The sequence below is a fragment of the Acinonyx jubatus genome, chromosome E2, assembly GCF_027475565.1.
Source record: "Acinonyx jubatus isolate Ajub_Pintada_27869175 chromosome E2, VMU_Ajub_asm_v1.0, whole genome shotgun sequence".
In the NCBI taxonomy this organism is placed as follows: Eukaryota; Metazoa; Chordata; class Mammalia; order Carnivora; family Felidae; genus Acinonyx; species Acinonyx jubatus.
In genome coordinates this window covers 46,973,002-46,996,906 of record NC_069396.1, presented here as the reverse complement: position 1 = coordinate 46,996,906, position 23,905 = coordinate 46,973,002, and the positions used below count along the sequence as shown (strand labels likewise).

General features: G+C 50.3%; 2 protein-coding genes and 1 long non-coding RNA gene across 11 annotated transcripts in view; 2 read left to right on the top strand and 1 right to left on the bottom strand.

The window, feature by feature from the left end:
• Positions 1-22,775, top strand: part of CE2H19orf47 (chromosome E2 C19orf47 homolog) — a 35,330-nt gene extending 12,555 nt beyond the window's left edge. For 2 of the 7 annotated variants that reach the window (XM_027045001.2, XM_027045005.2), the window contains 4 exons: positions 2,405-2,542; positions 5,464-5,613; positions 6,990-7,060; positions 8,710-11,350. In XM_027045001.2, coding sequence (XP_026900802.1) covers positions 2,405-2,542; positions 5,464-5,613; positions 6,990-7,060; positions 8,710-9,204 — 854 coding nt within the window. In that variant the 3' untranslated portion in view covers positions 9,205-11,350. Of the gene's footprint in view, positions 1-2,404; positions 2,543-5,460; positions 5,614-6,989; positions 7,061-8,709; positions 11,351-22,563 lie in introns of those variants that run through there. The other 5 variants (XM_027044999.2, XM_027045000.2, XM_027045004.2 and 2 more) reach the window with 4 other exon arrangements.
• Positions 21,628-23,711, bottom strand: LOC113595376 (uncharacterized). The gene is made up of 3 exons (XR_003415879.2): positions 23,624-23,711; positions 22,935-23,040; positions 21,628-22,600 (listed from the first exon to the last, which is right to left on the bottom strand). It is a non-coding gene; the product is annotated as an uncharacterized LOC113595376 (long non-coding RNA).
• Positions 23,108-23,905, top strand: part of AKT2 (AKT serine/threonine kinase 2) — a 50,211-nt gene continuing 49,413 nt past the window's right edge. For 2 of the 3 annotated variants that reach the window (XM_027044998.2, XM_027044993.2), the window contains exon 1: positions 23,108-23,282. The gene's annotated coding sequence lies outside the window, so the exon portion shown is untranslated. The remainder of the gene's footprint in view (positions 23,283-23,905) is intronic. The other variant, XM_027044997.2, reaches the window with a different exon arrangement.

The following is a 23,905-nucleotide window of genomic DNA, read 5'->3' as shown; positions in this document are numbered from 1 at the left end:
TTTCACAAGTGCAACACTCGTGTAGCCAGCAGCATCCAAATCCAGAAACTGAAACAGACCAGCATCACTACCCGCCCCTCCTCTCCAGGGTATCCATTACCTTGATGTCTTTTTTTTTTTTTTTTAAGTTTATTTATTTATTTTGAGGGAGACAGACAGTGTGAGTGGGGGAGGGGCGGAGAGAGAGAATCCCAAGCAGGCTACGCACTACCAGCGCAGAGTCTGACATGGGGCCTGAACCCACGAAACTGTGAGATCGTGAGCTGAGCCAAAACCAAGAGCCGGACGCTTAACCCACTGAGCCACCCAGGTGCCCCTTATTGACCCTGATTTCTAACAGCATTGATGATCTAGTTTTTTAGTCTTTTTGCTCATCTTTCAAATGTACATCAATGAAATCAGATAGTATGTTGTTTTTATACCTTTTTGAATGTCTTAGTGTCAAACAAGTTAAAAAAATTAAAACTAACAAAAATGCTCGTGGAGAAAATAGGCAGTTAGGAATAGAGGAAGCAGGCAAAGAAGGAAAGGGGTGGGGAAGAATGTTCCAGAAAAGCATTCCTGGTACACTCACTTCTATACACTTTATGATATACACCTTTGAATACGCATGTCTGTATCTATGTGTCTGATACCTGACTACAGTTCAGATTCGTTAGGGCGAAGATAGTTGTTTTTCTTCCACCCAAATGGTGCTTACCTGTTGTGATAAAACATCATATGCCTTATCCCTTTTAAGCAAGACATCTCCCTCTGGGTACACTGCAAGAGGCAGGGCCTCTCAGCTGCTTACCTCTCATAGCAGAACATCCCAATCATCCCAGGACAGATTCTGTGCAGCCAGGTGGTTTACAGCTGGTCAGAAAGCCACCCCTATCCGGCTTCAGAGCTGTCTGAAGAAATGTCCTGGGGAAATTGTGGAGGGGTGTATACCGATCGTTACCAGGGGAGTGAGCAGGGCTGAAAACTGGCCATTTCTTTCTGGTGAGGGGCAGGGAAGAGGTCTGATTGGGAAGGGCCAATCCCCAGACTTCCGGGTGACAGTAAGGCTCCAGTTCTTGACCTGGGTGGTGGGTATGTGGGAGTTCACTTTTTGTTAAGTGGTCTCTGTGGGTTTGGTGTATTTTTCTGTATGCTATAGTTATAATTTAAAAAATCAACCAAGTAATATATAATTGTGATAACGTATTGAGGGTCATTATGGGGAACTTGAGCAGGTTTTGAGAGAGAGCACATAGCAGAAAAAGAAAGGACTTTTGGGGAGTAGGTAGGGTGGAATACCCAAATCTGAAAGCCCTTGGTGGAGGGTCTGGGGATTACTGGGACTGTGGTATAAGCAGGGACGGCATGGAGACCCCCTCCCTCCCCTGCAGGGCTTCCCCAAGAGCTTTTGAAACCTGTGCCCTAAAACCAGCTGTTCTGAAGACAAGACCCGTGTCTTTCCCATGCTGGGGTTGACCCTCTAGAGCATGCTGTAGCTCCCACCTCGCACCCTGAAATCCCTCCTTCTGCTCCAAAGAAGACAGGGGCGCCAGAGCCTGCCCTCACCCCCATCCTCCATCCCCAGAAGGGGGTTACCGCTTATCTCCCCTCAGCCCAACTGGAGCCGGACCCACCACTGCTTAGGGACCTGGCTGAGTGATCCCCTCCTGGAGTCTCCATTTCCTCGTCTGTAAAATTGGCTTGCAGTAGATCTGTCTGGTAGGGATGTTGGGATTTTCAGTGACAGTGTTCATCTTTGCCAGTAGATGTTCCGTGAGGACCTCTAAAGCACCAGAAACTGTGATAGGCACTAGGGATACAGAAATAAATGGGCATTGTCTTCTCATGGGGCTTGCATGCTCGTGGGAGAGCCCACCAGCAAACAAAAACGTGTAATTTGATGTCAAGCAGCGATTAGGGCTACGAAGAAAAAGAGAGCCTAGGGTAGGGTCAGGGTGGTAGAGTGGATGGAGAGGTCCAGGAAGCTTTTTCTAAGGAGGTGCTGTCTGAGAGGAGACCTGAGTAAAGAGCCAGAGAAGGCCCGTTGGTACTCAGGGAACTGCATGCCAGGCAGAGGGAACAGCATGTGCTTTGAGAAGGTGCACACTTCTGGGGGAAGAAGATCCCCAGACCAGCTGGGCTGAAGTGGAGCTGGGAGAGGAGCTCAGAACAGGGCTGGGTAACTGTTGGGTGAAGAGTGACAGGAACCAGTCTGGTTTAGGCCCTCAGGAAGGACCCCCAGGCAATGAGGAGCGGGCTAGCTCCTGTTTAGACTGGCTTACGCCCAAGCATCCCCATCATGGCAGTGCAGCTACAGGGGGACCCCAGCTGCCCCTTCCCCATGTAGTCCCAAGGCTTGTCTTCTGTGTCCTGGCCTCCATCCCAGGGACGATGATGGGACTCTCGCCTTTCCTCCCTGCAGCTGCCTCTCGAATGATTGCTAACAGTCTGAACCGTGACTCCCCACCCGGCACTCCACCGAGGCGGCCGGACACCAGCACCTCCAAGATCTCAGTCACCGTGTCCAACAAGATGGCAGCGAAGACTGCCAAGGCTGCCGGTGAGGGGGTTTGGGCAGATGGCGGGAGGAGCTGGGGGTGAGTGTGGGTTGGCAGATGGTATTTGGGGGTCACGTTCCGAATATCTCATGGTGCTTTGAAGGCCTCAGGGTGTCCAAAGCGTTTGGATTTGGTCAAGCCCCTGTACCTCTGTGTGCCTTGCTTTCCAAGTCTATAGAATGGGGACAGTGGGAAGCTGTGGACGTGGTGTACTTAACAGCACAGGGGCACGGCGGTTCTCACTCAGGGGTCTGTTCAGTCTTTTTAAATTTTTTATTTTGTTTTATTACGGAAAGAATGCTTAATATGGTGTCACCCTCTTTTTTTTTTTTTTTTAATGTTTACTTATTTGTTTTGAGAGAGAGAGAGAACAAGTGGGAGGAGGCAGAAAGAGAGGGAGAGAAAGAATCTCCAGCAAGCCCTGTGTTCTCAGCACAGAGCCCGATGCAGGCTCGATCTCACAAATTGTCAGATCCTGACCTGAGACGAAACTGAGTCAGATGCTTAACCCGCTGAGCCACCCAGGTGCCCCTGACATCACCCCCTTAATTAAGTCTTAAGCGTACAGTACAGCTCTGTGGACTATGGGTGGCTCATTTTTTTTTTTTCATCATTTATTTATTTTTTAAATTTACATCCAAGTTAGCATCTATTGCAACAATGATTTCGGGAGTAGATTCCTTGACGCCCCTCCCCCATTTAGCCCACCCCCCCCCCCAACCCCTCCAGTAACCCTCTGTTCTCTCTATATAAGTCTCTTATGTTTTGTCCCCCTCCCTGTTTTTATATTATTTTTGCTTCCCTTCCCTTATGTTCATCTGTTTTGTATCTTAAATTCCTCATATGAGTGAAGTCATATGATATTTGTTTTCCTCTGACTAATTTCGCTTAGCATAATCCCCTCTAGTCCCATCCATGTAGTTGCAAATGGCAAGATTTCATTCTTTTTGATTGCCGAGTAATACTCCATTATATATATATATATATATATATATATATAGTTACCCCATCTTCTTTATCCATTCATCCATCGATGGACATTTGGGCCCTTTCCATACTTTGGCTATTGTTGATAGTGTTGCTAGAAACATTGGGGTGCGTGTGCCCCTTTGAAACAACATACCTGTATCCCTTGAGTAAACACCTACTAGTGCAGTTGCTGGGTCATAGGGTAGTTCTATTTTTACTTTTTTGAGGAACCTCCACACTGCTTTCCAGAGTGGCTGCACCAGCTTGCATTCCCACCATCAGTACAAAAGAGATCCTCTTTCTCTGCATCCTCGCCAACATCTGTTGTTGCCAGAGTGGTTAATGTTAGTGTCTCAGTCCTTTTTTTTTAATTATTTTTTTTATTAAAAAAAAATTTTTTTTTTTAACATTTATTTATTTTTGAGACGGACAGAGACAGAGCATGAGCAGGGGAGGGGCAGAGAGAGAGGCAGACACAGAATCTGAAGCAGGCTCCAGGCTCTGAGCTGTCAGCACAGAGCCCGACGCGGGGCTCGAACTCACGGACCATGAGATCATGACCTGAGCCGAAGTCGAACGCTTAACCGACCGAGCCACCCAGGCGCCCCAGTGTCTCAGTCCTTTTTAACAGATGTTCACTGAGGCCTGCACTGGTGCCGGGCCCTGTGCTTGATGCAGGGGTCACAGGTCAAGAAACTACCATTTTCTCTCAGCAGCCAGAAGGATCCTTTCAAACCTTCAACCTGACCCTTTCACACTCAGCTAGAACTCTCCAGGGCTTCCCATTGTCCCAGTAACAAAGTCATCTTCCCACGTGGCCTATAGGTCGTGCATAATGTGAGTCCATCTCCTGTGTCTCTCCCTGGCTCCCTTCCCCAGGTCCCTTCCAGGCTCCTTCCTGTCGTGGTATTTCTGCCCCAATGTTCCCTTCTCCCAGCACATTCTTCCTTCACAGACCTTTTATGCTTGGCCTCTGTTCCTCTTCCAGGTCTCAGCTTGAAATCTGGGAATAGGACCCTGGCCTTTGGGCTTCCAAGCTGTCCTTCTGTCTGCCCCACTGTCCTGCCTTTGTCGGACCCACCCCCACAGCAAAGATCTTGGCACAAGTGGAGACTGAGGCCCAGGGAGGGGGCTTTGTTATTCTGATGCCCAGCCCCTTCATGCTCTGTCCACCTCCATTGCACATGCTCCCTTTTTGCCATGTGTGTTTAGAAGTGCCTCATCCCCTTCTTTGGACCCTTTACTTCTTGGGGCGGGGGAGGGGCAGAGAGAAGGGGGTAGAGGACCCCAAGTAGGCTTCGCGTTGTTAGCACAGAGCCTGACGCAAGTCTTGAACTCACGATCCATGAGATCATGACCTGAGCTGAAGTCAAATGCTTAGCCGACTGAGCCACCCAGGTGCCCTTCTGGCCTTTTGATTGATGTCATGAGTAAGAAAGTTTAAATTGATTTCTAAAGTACTGAAAAAGTGGTGAGCCTGGGAGTGTCGAGGGGATTGTTTTTCTAATTGAGATATAATTTACTTAGGCATGATATACAAATTGCAAGTATACGGCTTGATTCATTTTAAAAAAATTATTACACCTGTGAAACCATTGCTTAGCTGGAGCTCTTGAACTTTTCCATCAGCCAGCAGTTTCCCCTTCTGAGGGGATCCTGACTGGGCTGGGAAGTCAGCCTGCTCGCGGCAGGGACAGAGGCAGAGAGAGCCTGGGAGGCCCGCCACAGCATGGGGATTCTGAGCACCGTCGGCAACCCCGTCGTGCCCAGACCTCTGAATTTCTTGGTGGTTCAGAGTCAGTGGTGATGGGGTGGTTGGGAAGATAGGGGATTGCAGTCATTTGAACGTATGGAGATAAAGGGCACATTTGTGCCCTTCGTTGGGCATCTAGCCCCCACCCCAGGAGGACATTCCACCCCAGAAGGTGCTCACCACCCCTCTCCTCCCCAGCAGCCCTGGCCCGCCGCGAAGAGGAGAGCCTGGCCGTTCCCACCAAGCGGCGCCGGGTCACTGCCGAGATGGAGGGGAAATACATCATCAACATGCCCAAAGGCACCACCCCCCGGACCCGTAAGATCCTGGAGCAGCAGCAGGCGGCAAAAGGTACTGTGCTGGCGGGGGCACACGCTTTGGTGTGGAGACTGCCTTTCCCTTTTGCTGCTTTGTGCGGGGTTGGTCATGCCCTATGGGCATTGGCCAAGAAGTGGGCTCTAACGAGATCCAGGGGGCCTTGGACCAAGGGGACAGTGAGGGTGGCCATAGAGGAGGAGAGCACATCACCACCTCCACCCTCGCATCCTGCAGTTAGTGTAGCAGGTGCTTCACCTGGCACCTCTTCCCCAAGGGCAGGGGCTTGGGTTCCACGACTGCCTGACTGTAAAGTGGTGTCCGTGTCTGGCTGAGGGCAGGTGCCCAAAATGGTGGGAACCATCATCATGAGCCAGAGGAGTCTGGTTGAGGTTCAGTCAGTCCGTAGCTGGGGTTTGCGTCTGGTAGTGCAGAGATGGTCTTCCTCACAGTGTTCCTTTTAGAATGTTGTACGCATTCCCACGGGGAAAGCATTCATATGGTGCAGAAGAGTATACGATGTCAACTCATTCTTTCCCTCACTCCCGTGTCCCACGCCGTCATTAACCTTTCCAGACCGGCACCTGTGGACTTGCATGCGTGTATCTATATATAAAAACATAGAGAGGTGTTTGTTTCTATTTCAACACAAATAGCAGCAGCCTGTAGGTATTATTCTAGAATTCTTTTATTGAGATCTTTTCACATAAATACATGCGGATGTGCTTCATTCTTTTTTTATTTTAAATGTTTACTTTTGAGAGTGAGAAAAAAAGAGTGCAAGTAGGGGAGGGGCAGAGAGAGAGGGAGACACAGAATCCCAAGCAGGCTCCAAGCTCTGAGCTGTTAGCACAGGGCCCAGCATGGGGCTTGAACCCACGAACCGTGAGATCATGACCTGAGCCAAAGTTGGACGCTTAACCGACTGAGCCACCCAGGTGCTCCTCTGCTTTGTTCTTTTTAACGGTCATTTAAATTTAATATTTGCATCGTATTCGTATATCATGATTTAGTAAACATTCTCCCATTGATGGCTATTTAGGGTGTTATTTAGGGAGAGGGCTTATCCGTTCAGCAGACTCTCAGAGGCCCATGACCCAGAACAAGACTGAAGGGAACAAGTAGGGATTTAGAACTCTTCCCGCACACGTTCACGAACTCGTGCAAAGTTTCCAGGAGCCCAAGGGTCAATTTCAGTGGATCTTTCCCACATTTGGCACTAGCCAGAAACATGTGAGTCAGGTCCGTGTCAGCCAGTGCTCAGACACAGAGTCCGTGCCTGCCTGGACCGGAGCTGCCTGGGCCTGGGCCGCATCTCCCCTCCCTTGTCTGCACGATGCATGATGCTCGGCTGGGCCCAAGCTCCGCGCGTGGCTCAGTTGGTGCTGGCTGAGGGCTCACTTCCCTCCCAGGTCTCCACAGGACGTCCGTGTTCGACCGCCTCGGCGCCGAGACCAAGGCAGACACGACAACAGGGAATAAAGTGAGTTGGAAACGGGGAAGCCAGTTGGGGTTCTCTGATTCTTGTCTTCCTGCGGGTGTTGATCCCACATCCAGCCCCTCGGATTCCCTGGGCCGCCTCCCCTGTCTTAACAGTCTCCGTTCCGTTCTTTGCACCTCAACGTCTCTCCTGATTTCCAGGCCCCGGGGTCTGGCCAACTCCTGAATGCTGCCCTTGGGTCCTCCCACCAGATGTCCCAGACTGGCCTCGGCATCTTCCCCCAGAGTAACTCCCCTCCCGGGCCCCGTCTCAGGGACACCCCAGTGCCCCATTCCGGGCAGGCTCTAGTGATGGCTCCGTCTGTCTTCCCTTCTCTGCCACTTTTCCCTGTCTGGATAGGGCGGTGGCCTCCTAACTGGTCTGCAGCTCCTGTGAACCCCCTTCTGCCCCTCCCCCCATAGCAGCAGTGTGTGCCACCCACAGGACAGGCCACCCACCCCCCACCAGATGCTTTCACCCTGGTCAGGATGAACGCCACCCTCCTTGCCTTGGCCTGCAGTCCCACGGGCCCCGGGGACAGTGTGTGTTAGGAGCACGCAGCCTGAGCCCTGCCCGGCATGAATCCAGCTCTGTCACCACCTGGCTGCATGGCTGCATGGCTCTGGCCACGTCACTTAAGCTCCTGGTACCTCAGCTTTCTTATCCGTGTAGTGCACACCTCATGGGGTGCTTGTGAGGATTAAGTGACACACACCTGCACAGTGCTGGGGGTGTCTGGTGCACAGCAGGCACTCTTTAAGTGTCACCTTTGACTAACTGCTCCGGAGCTCCCCAGCTGCATTTCCTGCCTCTCCAGCCCTCGCTTGCCAGGGCTTACCCAACCTTTCCCTCACTTCTTAGAGTCTTATCACGAGCAGGATAATAACACTCAGGATCGTGTGGCTTGAAGATGTAGCCGTGTAAAGAGCTTGGCACAGAGCGAGTGCTCCATCAGTATGATTCCTATTCCTGCCTTGGGGACTTAGCCCTTGCTCTTTTCTCTGCTGATTCATCCTTGAGGGCCTGGCTTAAACATCAGTACCTCGGAGAAAGCATCCCTGAAGTCGAGAGGGGTCGAGACCTCCCTGTCTCCTGTCCACCTGTGCTCCCATCTCTTCCAGAGAACACACCACTGTCATAATTAGGGAATCGTTGGGTGTCATTTCCCACGCCAGGTCTGTCTTCCCCACTGGATTGGGAGCCCCCTGAGGGCAGGGCCAAGGCTGTGCTTAATCACCACTGTTTCCCCAGCACCGCCCAGCAGGGGGCCAGGGACAGTCGGGACTCAGGAAATGTCTGTTGAGTGAATGAGCAAATTTTTCTTCTCTCATGTTCTCCTGCAGATCTCTGCAAATGGTCTTCTCTCCGTCTTCTCTCTCCCCCCTTCTTTATTAGACCCACCTGCCGTTACTTTCAGATCTCATCTCTGAGGTCTCTTGTCCAGGGAGTCTCTCCCGAACTTCAGCCAAGGTCAGGAGTCTTCTCTGGGCCCCACCAGGTCCCTGAATCTCCCCTGTCGTGGCTCCCACCACTGTGTAGTGTGCCACTGTTGGGGATTTCTCCCAATGAGGCCAGGCACAGATGGGGCAGCTCTCCGTGCATGCATGTTGAGTGACTACATGGCTCACTTGTCCCGTCTCTGACCCCTGCAGCCCACAGGAGTCTTCAGCCGCCTGGGGGCCACCCCAGAGATGGACGAGGATCTGGCTTGGGACAGCGACAATGACAGCAGCAGCTCTGTCCTGCAGTATGCCGGGGTCCTGAAGAAGCTGGGCCGGGGCCCAGCCAAGTCCAGTCCCCAGCCAGCACTGACTGTCAAAGCTAAGGCCACAAGTTCGGCCACAACGGCTGCCACCCCAACACTGCGGCGTCTGGCCCTTTCCTCACGCCCTGGACTCGAGAGGAAGCCAGAGTCCCTGTCCAAAGGCAGCATCATCCAGAGACTGGGCAAGGCTGCCCTTGTGCCTGAGGCCCAGGACAGCCAGGTCACGAGCACCAAGAGTAAGTCCTCAGCCGAGGTCAAGGTCACCATTAAGAGGACTCTGGTGGGGCCCCGGGGGAACAGCTCCAGCGAGGGCCTGGGTGCCCAGATGGACCATGCGGGTACAGTGAGCGTGTTCAAAAGACTGGGCCGCAGGACCTTCTAGCCTCTGGGCGGGGCGCGGTCCCCTCTCCAGGCTCCTGGCTCCAGCAGAGGCTCCAATGAGGGCGCGCCCAACCCTCTGCCGGCTTCTGGATGACACTGCTTGTCTCCCTCGGCATTGGAGCCGGCCCGAGCTTTCTGGGGACTCACCCCAGTTTTCTGAGTCTGAGATGGTCGTTGTGACCTGGCCTTGCCGCTCCGGTCTTTCCTTTCTCTCACGTCCTCTGTTCTCTCCTCTCTGACTGTGGCCTTGGCAGGGCACACTCCTCTACCTCTCCCAGAGCCAAGTGCCCTTTTTCCTCCCCCATTCCCCTTCCTGCCTCTCAGCAGCATCTGCTGCCTCAGCCCCAGCTCCTCAGCCTTCCAGTCCCCCAGAGCGGGTGTCACCTGGAGGGGCCGACTTCCCGACTTCCCGACTTCCCCTCGCCCCTCTGCCCCGTCCCCATGCTACTTTAACTTCTCGGTCTCTCCCTCTCTTCATGCTGTTCATTTCTCTTCTGTTTTCTATCCCTGTGGCAAGGCCCGACTGTGCGCTGCGTCCTGCCTGACCCTCCTGCGCCTCCGGCCTCCCAGCGGCCCCGTCGACGGTGGCGTCGAGCCTGTAGAGACTGTTAGCCGCCCTCGCTCCCAGACCCTGGGCTGCAGCAGGGCCCCTCTGTTTTCCGGCCCTGGGCGTCTTTTTCTCTGAAAGCCTGTGGCGGGTGGCGAGCAAGGGTCACCGGGAAGGGAGGCCAGTGCCGAGAGAGAAGAAAACAGCTGTTTTAATATATTTTTGTGGCTTTCAAACTGTTTCCCTCCCCTCCTTCAGGGTGAGTCACAGGGTTGTTTTTCACACGAAGCACAATGTGGGTGGGGGTGCCAGTGAGGGGTTGGGCTCTGTCTCTGAAGGTCAAGGCTCCACGTGGGCCATGTCTTTGCTGCAGGCCCCCAGTGGAAGGGAGTAATGGTCACGGTCCCCGTTCAGTTGGGCTTCCTCTCCCCATCAGCCCACTGCGGTGGTCCTGCCTCTGTGTCTGTCCCCCCACCGTATATTTCACCTGTGCCTGCCATTCTGCCTGTTGGCAGCTTTCCAGATTGCTGGCTTCCTGGTGAGGCAGCTCCTGCCGATTTGATCACACACCCATTCACGGCTGCACAGCCCCTACCCTGTGCCAGGCCTGTTTGAGGAGCTAGGGATCCGTTGGGAGCAAGGCAGACAAGCTCCTGCCAGCACGGCTGACCTCTCTGGCCAGGGAGATGGCGGTAAAGTGATCATGCTGTCGGGAGAATGGGAGTGAGGAGCAGAGGCGACCAAGGCCTCTTCAGAAGTGGGGGGTAAGAAGGCCTTTTAAGAGGAGGTGAGGCAAGGGCTGAGCCGGGAACGATCAGAAGCGGCTGCGTGAAGTGCAGGAGGAGAGTGTTCGGCCGAAGACAAGGCCAGGGCAGAGGTTGAGCGAGGAGCAGGGAGAGGCCAGGGGGCTGCCAGGCGTCAGGGGAGCCAGGGGCTGAATGAGGAGCCCGCCATGTAGCACAGGTGGGGGCAGGTGGGCGGGGACCAGGTGACTTAGGGCTTTGTGATTCATGGTGAGGAATTGGACATCTTCCCTACGCTCTGAGAAGTTGGGGAGGGTAAAGCCAGCAAGGGATGGTCTGAATTGCCTTTTGTGAAGGTGGCTTTGGCCCCTGTGAGGAGGATAAATTGTCCGGAGGCAGCCGTACAGGAACTGGGGCAAGAAAGGAAGGTGGTGTGGGGTGACGCGTGGGGAGGAGGAAGGTGAGTGGGCTTCGGTGGAGCAGCGGGCAGCGTGGATGGATGGGAAGCTGGGGTGCGGGGAGCAGGGGTCACCTCGACACTGGAGATCTAGCCAGAGGTGCCGTTTGTGGAAACCAGGAGGCTGGGGGTAGAGGAGCGGGGGTGGGAGGGCACGTGGCCGCTGGGGCTTGAGGGGGCCACCCGGGGAGCTTCGAGGAGCAACACCAGCCTGAAGGGAGCATAGAGACAGGAGAGGGCCCAGATGGGAATTGGGGGCCCTTTTCCCATTTAGAGACCAGGACTGATAGGATTAGCGGGAGTGGTCTGGGGGTTGGGAGGCCTAAGAGCAGGTGAGCATGAGATTAGACGTCACCCGTTTTTTTTTTATTGTGATAAAATAAACCTAACGTAAACTTGACGATCTTAACCATCTTAAAGTGAGCATCCTGTCCAGTGGCATTAAGTATATTCACACCGTCATATAACCATCATCACCATCGTCCCCACATCTGTGTCATCTTCCTGAGCTGATTGTCTATTTGTAGTGTTTCGGTTGTGTCGTGTCGGGGGCTACTGTGTGTTGGGCAGCGAGCCAAGCACAGGGCCTGGGTGTGAAGGGTGGGGCTTCAGTGTGAAGGACACGGTAGGGAGGGCTGAGGCTAGACCTTTTGGGGGGACTGTAGGAGGTCGTACCTCAGAAGGACAGCAGCTGTTGGCAGCGGTGATTCCGGAGGCTGCACCCTTGTGGTGGCGCCACAGGGAGGGGCTCATACGCCGTATGCTTTCCCTGTTGCTCTTCAACTCTTGGGGTTTTTTCCCCAGTCATTTCCTCTGGTTCCACCTCATGGACAATTCTAGCAACTGCCAAGGTTCAGAGGAAAAGTTCCGGTTACTAAATTTAAGAGCACTGGATAATTTCTTGATGTGCAATGATGTAAAAAACATGTGTCGCTCACTTACCCACTAAAGGCTCACCTGCATGAGGATAGTCACGTCACTGTGGCTCTTTATGGAGGCCCAGAGGGGAGTAAGCTGCCCCGCATCTCACCCAGCTGGCAAGTGGCAGGTCAGGGAGCCGACCAGGAACCTCGCTCCGTAAGCCCTACCTTGTGCTGATTGTGGGTTTGAAACAAGGACCTTTTGGAAAGGGGAGGGTGGGGTCCTAGGATAGTAGTTTTGGATTTTCTCGAGTTATTTACATGTACATGTCCCCCCCACCCAATCAACTTGTTGTGAAAAGCATTTGCAGCTTTGGGATGCTGTGGCCCATGAGAGTCATGCCCCCTCCTGCCACCGTGTGCTGGGTGGGCCAGACCAGACACCCCCTATGCCTCCTAGCTGCTCCAGAGCCACAGTGTGTGTCCCCACTGTTTGACTTGGTGATTCCCCCAAACCAACCCCAGCATCTGGGACCCACAGAAGTGTGTTATTTTTCCTCTGGTTCTATTAAGTATTTTTTTTTTTAATGTTTATTCATTTTTGAGAGAGAGAGAGACAGAGCATGAATGGTGGGGGAGGGGTAGAGAGAGAGGGAGACACAGAATCTGAAGCAGGCTCCAGGTTCTGAGCTTCAGCACAGAACCCAACGTGGGGCCTGAACCCACAAGCTGTGAGATCATGACCTGAGCTGAAGTCGGAAGCCCAGCTGACTGAGCCACCCAGGTGCCCCTCTATTAAGTTTTTTTTTTGAGCAGAATACTTTCGTATGGTTCGAGATTCCAAAGGCTTTATGGTGAAAAGTTTACACACACACACTCATATATATATACAGGCAGAGGAACATACAGTACACATATACAGGCACACACGCATATTTATGGCCTAATTCACTTCACCAACCCTTTTTGAAAGGGAATTTGGGTTGCTTCCAGTCTCTTACTAGCGTAAGCTGTGCTGCAGTGGGTAAGCTTGTCCCATGTGAAGTCAGGTCAGGGGTGAATATGAAGAATTCCAGTTATATCAATACTTCAGTGCGACTACTGATAATTGGGTCAGTAGGAAATCTGAACCAGGCTCCCCACCCCCCGCCCCAAGATTATTGGCATTCCTCACACGACTTATTCGTACACTCATCACCCCATTCCAGAAAGGAATGGAGAGCTGTTGGACTCTTCTGGTTGGAGACCACTGGAGGAAGCAGGTCAGGGAATGCTGAGAACTAGCACCAACCACACCTTTGTGCCAGGAAATACTAAATAAGGGCTTTGGTAAGTTGACAGACTTCCCAAATCCTTAGGGAAAGGGCAGCAGCATGGAGGTCAGGGACTTCCTATTCTCCTCCCATAAACCGATGTCATATGGAGGGACAGGGAACCTAGGGCTCAGGCTAAATCATAGAGCCAGATCCGAGCCATTCCCGGTGAAGGATTCTGTTTGGATGGTGGTCTTGGGATGAGGTGACCTCCTTAGCTCACACCAGTAGACGGAAGAGGCGGGATGGGAACTTATAGCACCTATGGCGGGCAGCCAGCGTCCAGGCAGCCCCACCGCCCCTTCCTCCAGTGTCGGAGCCTGGTGCCACCCAGATGGGCCAGGTGTCAGGCTGCGGTGGCCTTGCTTCCTCCTTTCCCTCCTTTGGGGATCTGAGCTGACTTAGACTGGTGAGCGCGACTTCTATATACCCCTGCCTTTGAAGGCCTGATGTTTACCTACACAGAACTTCACCTGCTTTGTGAACTCCAGGCCTCTGCAAACTTCATCAAACAGGCGAAGCCTGACCCAGCTGGCAAGTGGGAGGACTAGGTCTGCTGTCAGGAAGCTGGCCAGGAGCCTTGCCTTTTTAAGTTGTTTTTTTTTTTTAAGACTTTATTTTTTAGAACAGACTTTATTATTTATTTGTTTTTTTAATTAAAAACATTTTTTTAGTTTATTTATTTATTTTGAGAGAGAGAGAGAGAGAGAGGGAGGGAGCATGTACAAGCAGGGGAGGAGCAGAGAAAGAGGGAGGGAGAGAATCCCATGCAGGCTCCATGTTGTGAGTGCAGAGCCTGATGTGTGCTCAATCCCATGAACTGTGAGATCACGACCTGAGCTGACATCAAGAGTTGGATGCTCAACTGACTGCCACCCAGGCGCCCAACAGACTTTATTTTTTAGAACACTTCAGATTTGCAGAAAAATTGAGAAGTGCATTTCTGCCAGCAGACTTCCTGTATACCCCTCCTCCAATTTCCCCTATTATTAACATCTTACATTAGCATGATTTCATGTGTTACAGTGAGTGAACCAATATTGACACATAGGTATTAAAGTCCATAGTTCTTCACATTTCCTTAGCTTTTTCCTTAGTTTTAATATCTTTTTCTGTTCCAGGATAGCATATTACATTTATGTTGTCGAACACTTGCGTTGACAAATAGGGTATTGTCGTGCTTCCTCAGGCCCCTTCTGATTGTGGCAGTTTTTGATGACCTTGACAGTTTTGAAGAATAGTGGGCAGGTCTATTAGAGATTGTCCCTCAATTGGGATTTGTCTTTCTCCTTATTAGACCAGGGTTATGTGTTTTTCAGAGGAAGAGCTCCGAGGTAGAGTGCCATTTTATCACATCGTCTGTAGGGTGCATGCTGTCCATGTGATTTACCACAGTCTATGTTAACTTTGGTCACCTGGCTTCATTACCTACTATTTGCCGGATTTCTGCACTGTCAGTTTGCTCTCTCCCTTTCTGTATTGAACTCTTTGAAGGGAAGTCACTCTGCACAGCCCACACCTAAGGAGTACAGGGCTTAGGCTTCACTGCCTTGAGGGCAAAGTACTGACACGAATTAGAAATAAACCTGGGAGGGCGCCTGGGTGGCTCAGTCTGTGGAGCGTCCAACTTCGGCTCAGGTCATGATCTCACAGTTCGTGAGTTCAAGCCCCACATCGGGCTGTGAGCTGTCAGCACAGAGCCTGCTTCATATCCTCTGTCCCCCTCTCTCTCTGCCCCTGCCCTGCTTGCGCTCTCTCTCTCAAAAAAAAAAAAAAAAAAAAAAAAAAGCTGGGAATTCTTCTGCAAGGAAGATGTGTCTCTTTTCTCTATTAACTTATTCAATCATGTATTTTCATCTGTCTGGACTCCTGGGTATATTTATTTTATACTTTGGGTTATATAATCCAATACTACTTGAATTATTTTGTGTTCACATTATTCTAGCTTTGGCATTTGGGGACTCTTTCAGTTGGCTCCTGTGTCCTTTGACATACTTCCACTATTGGTCCTAGAGTCCACCATTTCTCTAAGGAGGCTCAGAATATTTTACCTAGAATGGTAATTGGGAATTGAAACCAAGGCCTAGGCTCGAGATGTGCTCCTTGCCACTGGGGGGAGCACCTCCTTTTTAGAAAATGTAATTTTAATATGAAACGCCAATATATAAAGCTTGTTTAAAATAGGAAAATGATAAATATTTACTTGGGATCCATTCATACAAACAGTAACAAATTCAAAGGCACCAAAAGATACGTACCAGAAGACTGTTTTGTGCCCAGCAGATTGGCAAAAAATTTAAAGTCTCCAGTGTTGGGGAAGATTTGGAGTATTGGGAATATGGTACACTGCTTTTGGGATGTAAGTTGGGATCAACCATTTTGGAAAATAATTTGGTAGGTTGCAGTATAAATGAAGATGTTATACTCCCCAACCCAGCAATTACCATTCTGGAGACACTTGTACATACAGAGACATGAATAAGAATGTTCATGAGATCACTGTAATAGCATTAACTTGGAAGCAACCCAAATATCCATTAACTGGAGAATGGACAGATTGTGGCATAGTTGTTTCAGTTATCTAATGCACAATGAATCACCTCAAAACTTACCGGCTCAAATCAATAATTATGATCTCGTATGGTTCTGGGGGTTGACTGGACTCAGACTGTGTCACTTGGGGGCTCTCGTGGTTGCAGTCAGATGTTGGTTGGGGCTAGTGTCCTCCTGAAAGCTTCCTCGGTTGTTTGGTGGTTAACCAGTATTGGCACTTAGCTCAGACCTCAGCTTGGGCTATCAGCCAGAATGCCTACATACGGCTTCGCCGTGTGGCCTGGGCTTCCTTACAACATGGTGGCTGGGTTCCAACAGCGTGCTGCTGAAGAGAGCCAGGAAAAGCCATATTGCCTTTTCTAACCTAGTATTGCAAGTCACATTGGTTCACTTCCGCCCAGATTCAAGGGGAGGGACCATAGACCCTACCTCTCAATGACAGGAATGTCACTGTCTCATAGTAAGAAGAGCGTGGGGGATGAGAGATTGTTTTGTGGCCATCTGGGCAAATCATACATCAATATAGGATGTACTGTCTGATGTATTGGGTGTGGAATATTATATATCAATGGAAATGAACGAACGTTGCACATATCAATAAGAATAAAGCAAAACACTGAAAAAAATTGCAGAAGAATGTGTAGTTCTGCAATATGCAAAATATTTACTACTTAAATATTTATTCACTTAATTCAATCAGTTTGCTCTTTAAAATGTAGCAAATGTATGAAATGCATAGGATTGACGAACTCCAGATGTGGGAGCATGGTTCCCTCCAGGGGTAGGATGGGATGTGATTGGACCTCACATATGCAACAGCCTAGGAACGGGTTGGGGTGCCTGGCTGGCTCAGTTGGGGGAGCGTGCGACTCTTGATCTCGGGGTCGTGAGTTCAAGCCCCAAGTTGGGGTATAGAAATTACTTAAAAATAAAATCTTAAAAAAAGAAAACAGTATAGGAATGATTTTTAAAGCTGGGTGGTGGGCACACAGGTGTTTGTTGTGTTATTCTTTATATGTTTTTGGTATCTCTTAAGAATTAAAAAACAACAATTCTCTTTCCTACTCTGGGTCATCAGTTCCACTCTCCAGAGGCAGTGGGTGTTACTGGGGTTATGTGTCCTTCCAGAAGTATTTCATTTGCAAACATAACTCTGTTTTCCCACTCAGATGGTCGCATATATGGCAGTTTTGCGCTTTGCTTTTTTCACTAATATATCCTGGAGATCATTTCATATCAATACATGACAAGCTTCTTTAAACACACACACACACACACACACACACACACACACACACACACACACTGGGGTGCCTGGGTGGCTCAGTTGGTTGAGCGTCCAACTCTTGATTTCGGCCTCGGTCTTGATCTTTGGGTTGTGGGATTGAGCCCCGTGTCGGACTCCGTGCTGAGTGTGGAACCTGCTCGGAGTTGTCGCTCTCTCTGTCTCCTCTGCCCCTCCCCCCCCACCCCGCTCTCTCTCTCTCACATTAAAACACACACACATACTTTATTGAGATATAACGCACATCCATTCACTCATTTAAAGCACACAATTAGCGGCGCCTAGGTGGCTCAGTCGGTTGGGCATCTGACTTTGGTCTAGGTCATGATCTCATGGTTCGTGGGTTTGAGCCCCACGTCGGGCTCTGTGCTGACAGCTCAGAGCCCGGAGCCTGCTTTGATTTCTGTGTCTCCCTCTCTCTCTGCCCCTTCTCTACTCATGCTATGTCTCTATCTCTCAAAAAAAATAAATAAACATTGAAAAAAAATAAAGCGCACAATTCGATGGCTTTTAGTTACTCACAGAGTTGTGCATTCATCACTAGAATTCCAGGATGTTTTCATTACTCCGGAGAGAAAGCCCACACCCCTTAACCATGATTCTCCAAGTCCTCCCACACTCTGCCCCCCGGCTCCAGGCCCGTGGCCACCACTAATCTGTCTCTGTAGATTTACCTTTACTAAACATTTCATGTAAATGGAATCATACAGTACACGGCCGCCCCGTCTGGCTTCTTTCACTTAGCCTGTTTCTGACATTCATCCATGTTACACCATAGACCTTCCGTTATACTCCATTTTGAAACAATTGATGAGTGATATTGCAGTGTATGAGTTCCCACATTTCGTTTACCAAGATGACAGACATTGAGGTTGTTTCCGCTTTGGGGCTGTTATGAATACTAAGGCTTTGAACACTCGTGTATGAGTGTGTGAGTGGACATGTTTGCTCTTGGGTATATACCTAGGAGTTGAATTGCTGGGCAGTGTGTTAATTGTATTTTAACCACTTGAACTGCTGGGCTGTTTTCCAAAGCTTCCTTTTAAAGTAGCTGCACGATACTCCCTTGTATGGATGTACCTTGATGTACTTAACCAGTCCCTTACTGTGGACACTTAGGGGTTTCCAGGTCTTCTTCTATCACAGTCAGTGCCTCTAGTTTGCCCTGAATTTTGCTTATGTGTGGACATATCCATTGGGCCAATACCTAAGACTTAAATTGCAGGGGCAAAGGGAATGTACCTATGTTTTATAAGTTTGAATTTATGCTATTTGTGTAATTACAAGTACATAATCGAGAATGATCAGATTCGTGTGAGGAACATTCCAATTTTTCCTCCAGTGTTAATGGCCAGCAGGTGCAGTCACCTTAGAACCAGCAGCCACTGCACTTCCCAGTTTTATTTTGGTTAAACCTTGCATAATACGGGACTGACGTTGGCATAGATGTGACATCAAGTTGAGGCAGGTGTTCAGAGCACATAAACCTACATTCATTTTTTCCAACGTTTCCCCTAAACCTTCCTTCTCTGGTCCCTCATATTTAGTGCAGTGCTTGCTCCTAAATGGTCATTGTAGCACATCGTGGCTATCATTTGGCCTTCTTGATGGCCTGTGGAGGTTAAAAGCATGAGCTCTGCAGCTGTGTGATCTTGGGCAAGTTACTCAGCCTCTCTGTGCTTACTTCTTCTCCACCGAGATGGGAGTAATAGTAGCATCTGCCTCACAGAATAACTGGGAAGGGCTTCACAGAGCCTTGGCACTGGTTGTCATCTAATTTTATCTCTGAAATTGATGACTTTCAGCACCACGACTTAAAGAACTCTTTCAGATGTTCTCACTGGCTACAAAGAGAGCTTTTTGAGTAACTATTTAATATAATTGTAAACCTCTAGGAAAGTAGCAAGAATGGCCCAAGGGATTTCTGAATATGCTTTATCTGGACTTGCCAGTTGTTTGCTCCATTTGTCTTATCGTTCCCTCTTCCCTGTCCCCCTCTCCACAGGCATACACACACACGCACACACACACACGCATACACACACATGCATACACACACATACATACATATATGGATGTTGTGTTTTGAAGCATTTGAAAGTTAAGTTGGAGAACGTCATGGCCCTTAACCTCCTAATTCCCCGGTGTGTATTCCCCCAAAACAAGAACATTCTCTTCCATAAGCACAGTATAACTATCCAAACCAAGACATTTAACATACAAGACTCATCTAAATACCAGTTCATACTTCAATTTTATCAGCTGTCCCAATAATGCTCCTTATGGCCATTCTCCCCACTGGCTCACAATCCAATTCTGGATCATGTGTTGCATTTAGCTGTCACAGTTTTCTTGTAAACAGAGAATGTTTAAGTAACGGCACCAAGGAAGGCCCCCCTCTTGCTCCTGGAAGGCTCGATGCCTGCAAGCAGGAATGGCCAGTTCATGTGGCGCCATCTTGTGGCAACAGCGGGAATAGTTTATAAACCCCTGCGTTGGGCAGCTGTGAAATGATTCCCTCCCTGGTGCCCTAAAACATTAGGTGATATTCGTATCATCCCAATTCTTATTAATCATGTAGGACACTATGTTTTAAGCATTTCGCTGTTTCAAATCCATATACTTCGGCATAAAATGAGACTTTGTTTCTTAAATCTGGACCCAGACGGGTGAAGCACAGCACTCTGTCTAAAAGTAGGGGCTTGGCCTGAGACACCTGTGGGAACGGATCTGGCCGCCACAACATTCCAGCGGTGTGGTATTTGGTAAGAGACTTCTCCTTGTGCCTATGTTTATTTCTGCAAAATAAGCCTTACAGAGACTTCCACCTGTGGGAACATTTAACAAGGTCATGGGTATAGTTCTTAGCAATGTGCCTGATAGGTGGGAATTCATTCATAAAGGTTAAGAGATGATTATTATTCAAGCTTTTGTTAGTGGACAAGTTTAGACCTGAAGTCAAATTCACCCCATTTGCTATAACCTTAATCAAAACCACATTCAGTCAACAAGTATTTTACTGATCCCCAAGTCCTAACTATGTGCCAGGCATTGTTCTAGGAGGTAGGGATACCGTGGTGCCACCCAAGACAAGGTAGTCACCTTCGGGGGCAAATTTCTATTCTGGTTTTGAGGAAAGACAGCTACACGATGAGCAACAAGAATAGTGTTGAGTGTTAAGTGCTAGGTAGGGAATTCAAATGTGCTACAGAAATAGTAACGGTGTGGCTCTTTTGGATTTGGGTTGGCCAGGGAAAGCCTCTCTAGGTGAGGTGAGATTTGAACCGAGTTCTGAAAGACAAGAAAGAGCCAGTTGTGCAAACATGAGGATCCGGGGAGTGAACAGTCCAGGCCAAAGAACAGCAAGTGAAACAGCCCTGAGGTGGGAACAAGCTTGTTTTTTTTGGAGGGGCAGAGATTACCGTGTCTAGGACATGGTGGTCAAGGGCAAGACTAGGTGGCGATGAAGTTGGCAAGGTAGGCAGGGGTAGCTCGCATAGGGCCCTGAAGGCTATGATGAAGCCTTCAGCTTTTATTCCATGTGGGATGGGAAGCCATTTGTGTGTTCAGATCAGGTGGAAAAAGTGTTCGAGCTTTCTAAGAGTAGAAAAAGCTTCGTCCCATGGTCTGCGTATAAGTGCATTAGCTTCGCGTGACCACTTAAACGTTTTGGGAATCTCTGATGTGTTAAAAAGTTGAATGGGCACGATGCATGGTGACTTCCATTACAATTTTTGAAACAGAAACATATTTTACAAAGAGGAAACCGGAACCAACATTTACAGAATCCCTGAGGCTTATCTGTACTTCTGCCAACCACTTAAAATTATTCTAATAGGATCTTCCCAAACAGTAGCATCCAGCTAGGGCTGGGCTTAGTATTCTGGCTAGGGAGTCAAAGATATTTCAACATTTCTGTATAACATGGGAAACTCTTTTAAAGAAAACCTTTTTTTATTTTTTATTTAAAAATATTTTTTTTAACGTTTATTTATTTTTGAGACAGAGCATGAATGGGGGAGGGGCAGAGAGAGAGGGAGACACAGAATCCGAAGCAGGCTCCAGGCTCTGAGCCATCAGATACTTAACCGACTGAGTCACCCAGGCGCCCCTAAATAAATTCTATTGCTACTGTTTTGCAGTGAAGAAAGGCAGGCTCAGAGAAGTGAAATTATTTTGACAGGAAAGGATGCAGGAAGGGCAGGATTAGAACTAGGGCCTATCTCCAAAGCCATTGAGTGTTGTTCACCCCCAAACCAGTGTTTTTCAAACTGAAAGGCAAGACCCTGTAGAGGGTCAGAAAATCAGTTCAGCAGGGCCTCAAAAAGCACTGAAAAAAAAAAATCCGAGTGTATGGTGCCACTTTCATTTCATACAGGTATCTATCTATCTATCTATCTATCTACAGGTAAGTATACCTATGTGTGTACTAGGTCATTACCCTTGACTACTGATACCCCAAGGAGTTTGTACACAAGGCTTCAGTGAGATCCTCCATGTGTTGTAAACCATCCCAGGAGGGACAGGGGTTCCAGTTAGCTCAAGGAAGACTCAGAAATAGGGGAATGGGCCATGAACTGTTGGGCATGGAAAGGGGCAAAGAGGGTAGGCCACAGGAATCTTGAATCTAGATGAGAGCAGAAGGGTTAATTCTTTTTTTTTTTTTAACGTTTATTTATTTTTGAGACAGAGAGAGACAGGGGAGGGGCAGAGAGAGAGGGAGACACAGAATCAGAAGCAGGCTCCAGGCTCTGAGCCATCAGCCCAGAGCCCGACGTGGGGCTCGAACTCATGGACTGTGAGATCGTGACCTGAGCTGAAGTCAGACGCTTAACGGACTGAGCCACCCAGGCGCCCCGGGTTAATTCTTGAAACAAAAAATCTGCAAGAGCATACTCTGTGCCAGAACTTTGGCTGGGCAGTGTTAGCTACACAGTGATGACTGGGACAGTCCCGGTCTTTTCCCTGGTGGGGCGCTCTGTGCAGTGGAGGAGACAGACCTATCACCAGACAGTAAGACACTAAAATGGTCAGGGCTGTGATGGGGGAAGCCCATGAAGAAGGAATACAGAACAGCAAGTTCCAAGCGGAAAACCCATTAGCTGAGGTCGAGTTCCAGTATTAGGTTTACCTCTGGGGAACCTAAGGCCCGCCTCTGAGCCATACTTGCCTCTGCATCACTCTCACAGACTTAGGGGGACCTAAGATTCTTCACTTCCCAGCTATGCCTCCTAGAAGTATGCACTAACCAATGTGTTACTTGCCAAGCTCCGTGGCACACTGGAACCCAAATTGAGGACAGCAGGCCCTACCCAACCTATGAGAAAGTTCTGGGAGACAGATGTCTCATAGGGCCTAGTACACTAGCTAACAAGTGGGCCAGGATCTGTGCAAAGCTCTTTTCTTACAGGGCGATTTTAAGGCCTTTGCAGGCCCAAATTACCCCATAGAAGTCCAATCCCTACTTAATTGCACATACTGTATATGATGAGCAGGTAGGGTTAGTATTTGGAGTCACAGAATGTTTAATTGATATAAAGTGTTCTGTTTAACATTAAAAAGTCCAATAGCTTGGTGACACAGCTCTGTTTCCATTTTGCAGATGTGGATTCAGAGGCACAGAAACCCGGTCAAGTCTTCTGCCTACAATCACCAGCAAGGGAATGAATGCAAAGCTGGGTTTGTGAGGCTTCAGAGCCTATACTCATCATGAGGGGACACACTGAAAAGACAACTCTCAAAACCCCCGCTCCGGGGCTCTTTAAGAGCCTCGGAACTGGGAGGAAAGGCGAGATCACAGTAAAGCGAGATCAAAGCGTATGTAAATAAAGACCAGGGGCTGCCGGGAAGTATCACTGCGGCGAGACATTAGGGAAAGCGGATGTCAGAGTCCTACTGCGCCTGCGCCAACCTGTCTCCTCTTTCCGTCGGGCGCTTGCGCGTGGCACCTCCGTAACCCACATCGACCCAAACTTGCCTGCTGTACGCATGCGTCCTGCTCTGAGTCAGCCTCTTGCACTTTCTTGCGCTTGCGCTCTAGCGCTCTCCGAGTTCATCTCTCGCTCTTTGACGTCAGTTCCTGTTTGTGGCGGGAGAGGGCGGTATTTCCGGCCAGAGGGTGGGAGGGGGCGGTAAGCGGGGGCCGGGGGGAGGGGGCGGGGGGGCCGCGCCGCGCGAGCCGTTGGGCCTGGCTCGGAGAAGGCGTTGCCGCTGCTGCTGCAGTTGCCGCCGCCAGGAAACACAAGGAGCGGGACCAAGCGCAGCGTGGCGATGGGCGGGAGTAGGGCCCCGCCGGAAAGGCTGGGCGGCCGCCGGTGACAGGTGAGTGCGCCAGCGCGTGTCCCTGAGCGCCTCCCCCCCACGATGGTCGCGTCCGGACCCCCCGCAGTGCGGCACTGGGCTGTACCATCAGTGCCCGCCGGGCGGGGACCGCGGTCCTCGGGGGCCCCCCTTCCGGAACTGAGTTGAGGGCGGACGCGCCGGGGGCGGTCAGACTAGCCCTGAGGGGCCGGGGGCGGGGGCGGGGGCGGGGGCGGCCGGCCGTACCACTGAGGCGGCGCAGGGGGGGAGGCACACCAAAGTGCGTTGACCGAACCACTGAAGAGCTGGGGGCTGAGGCAGTGGGATGGGAAGGGAGAGCCCGACCGGTGTGCGTGCCTTACCGAGTGTAGGGGGCCGTACCTATTCGGGGCTGTGGGAGCAGTTCCTTGAGCGTGTTTGGGGAGGTGGGGGAACTGCTGGGGAGGGAGCCGTACCAAGTGCGGCCGGGGTAGCGCCTTGTGGGTTATACCACTGAAGTGCTGGCGGGGGGGGCATCCCGAGAGCGTGGAGGAGCTCTGTATCAAAGGAGGAGGGTTGTGCTGTTTATAATCTTTGAGAGGACGGGCGGGGGTGGGGGACAGCCCCCAGTGGGTGTTCTGTGGAGTATCTTGGGAGGGCTGTAA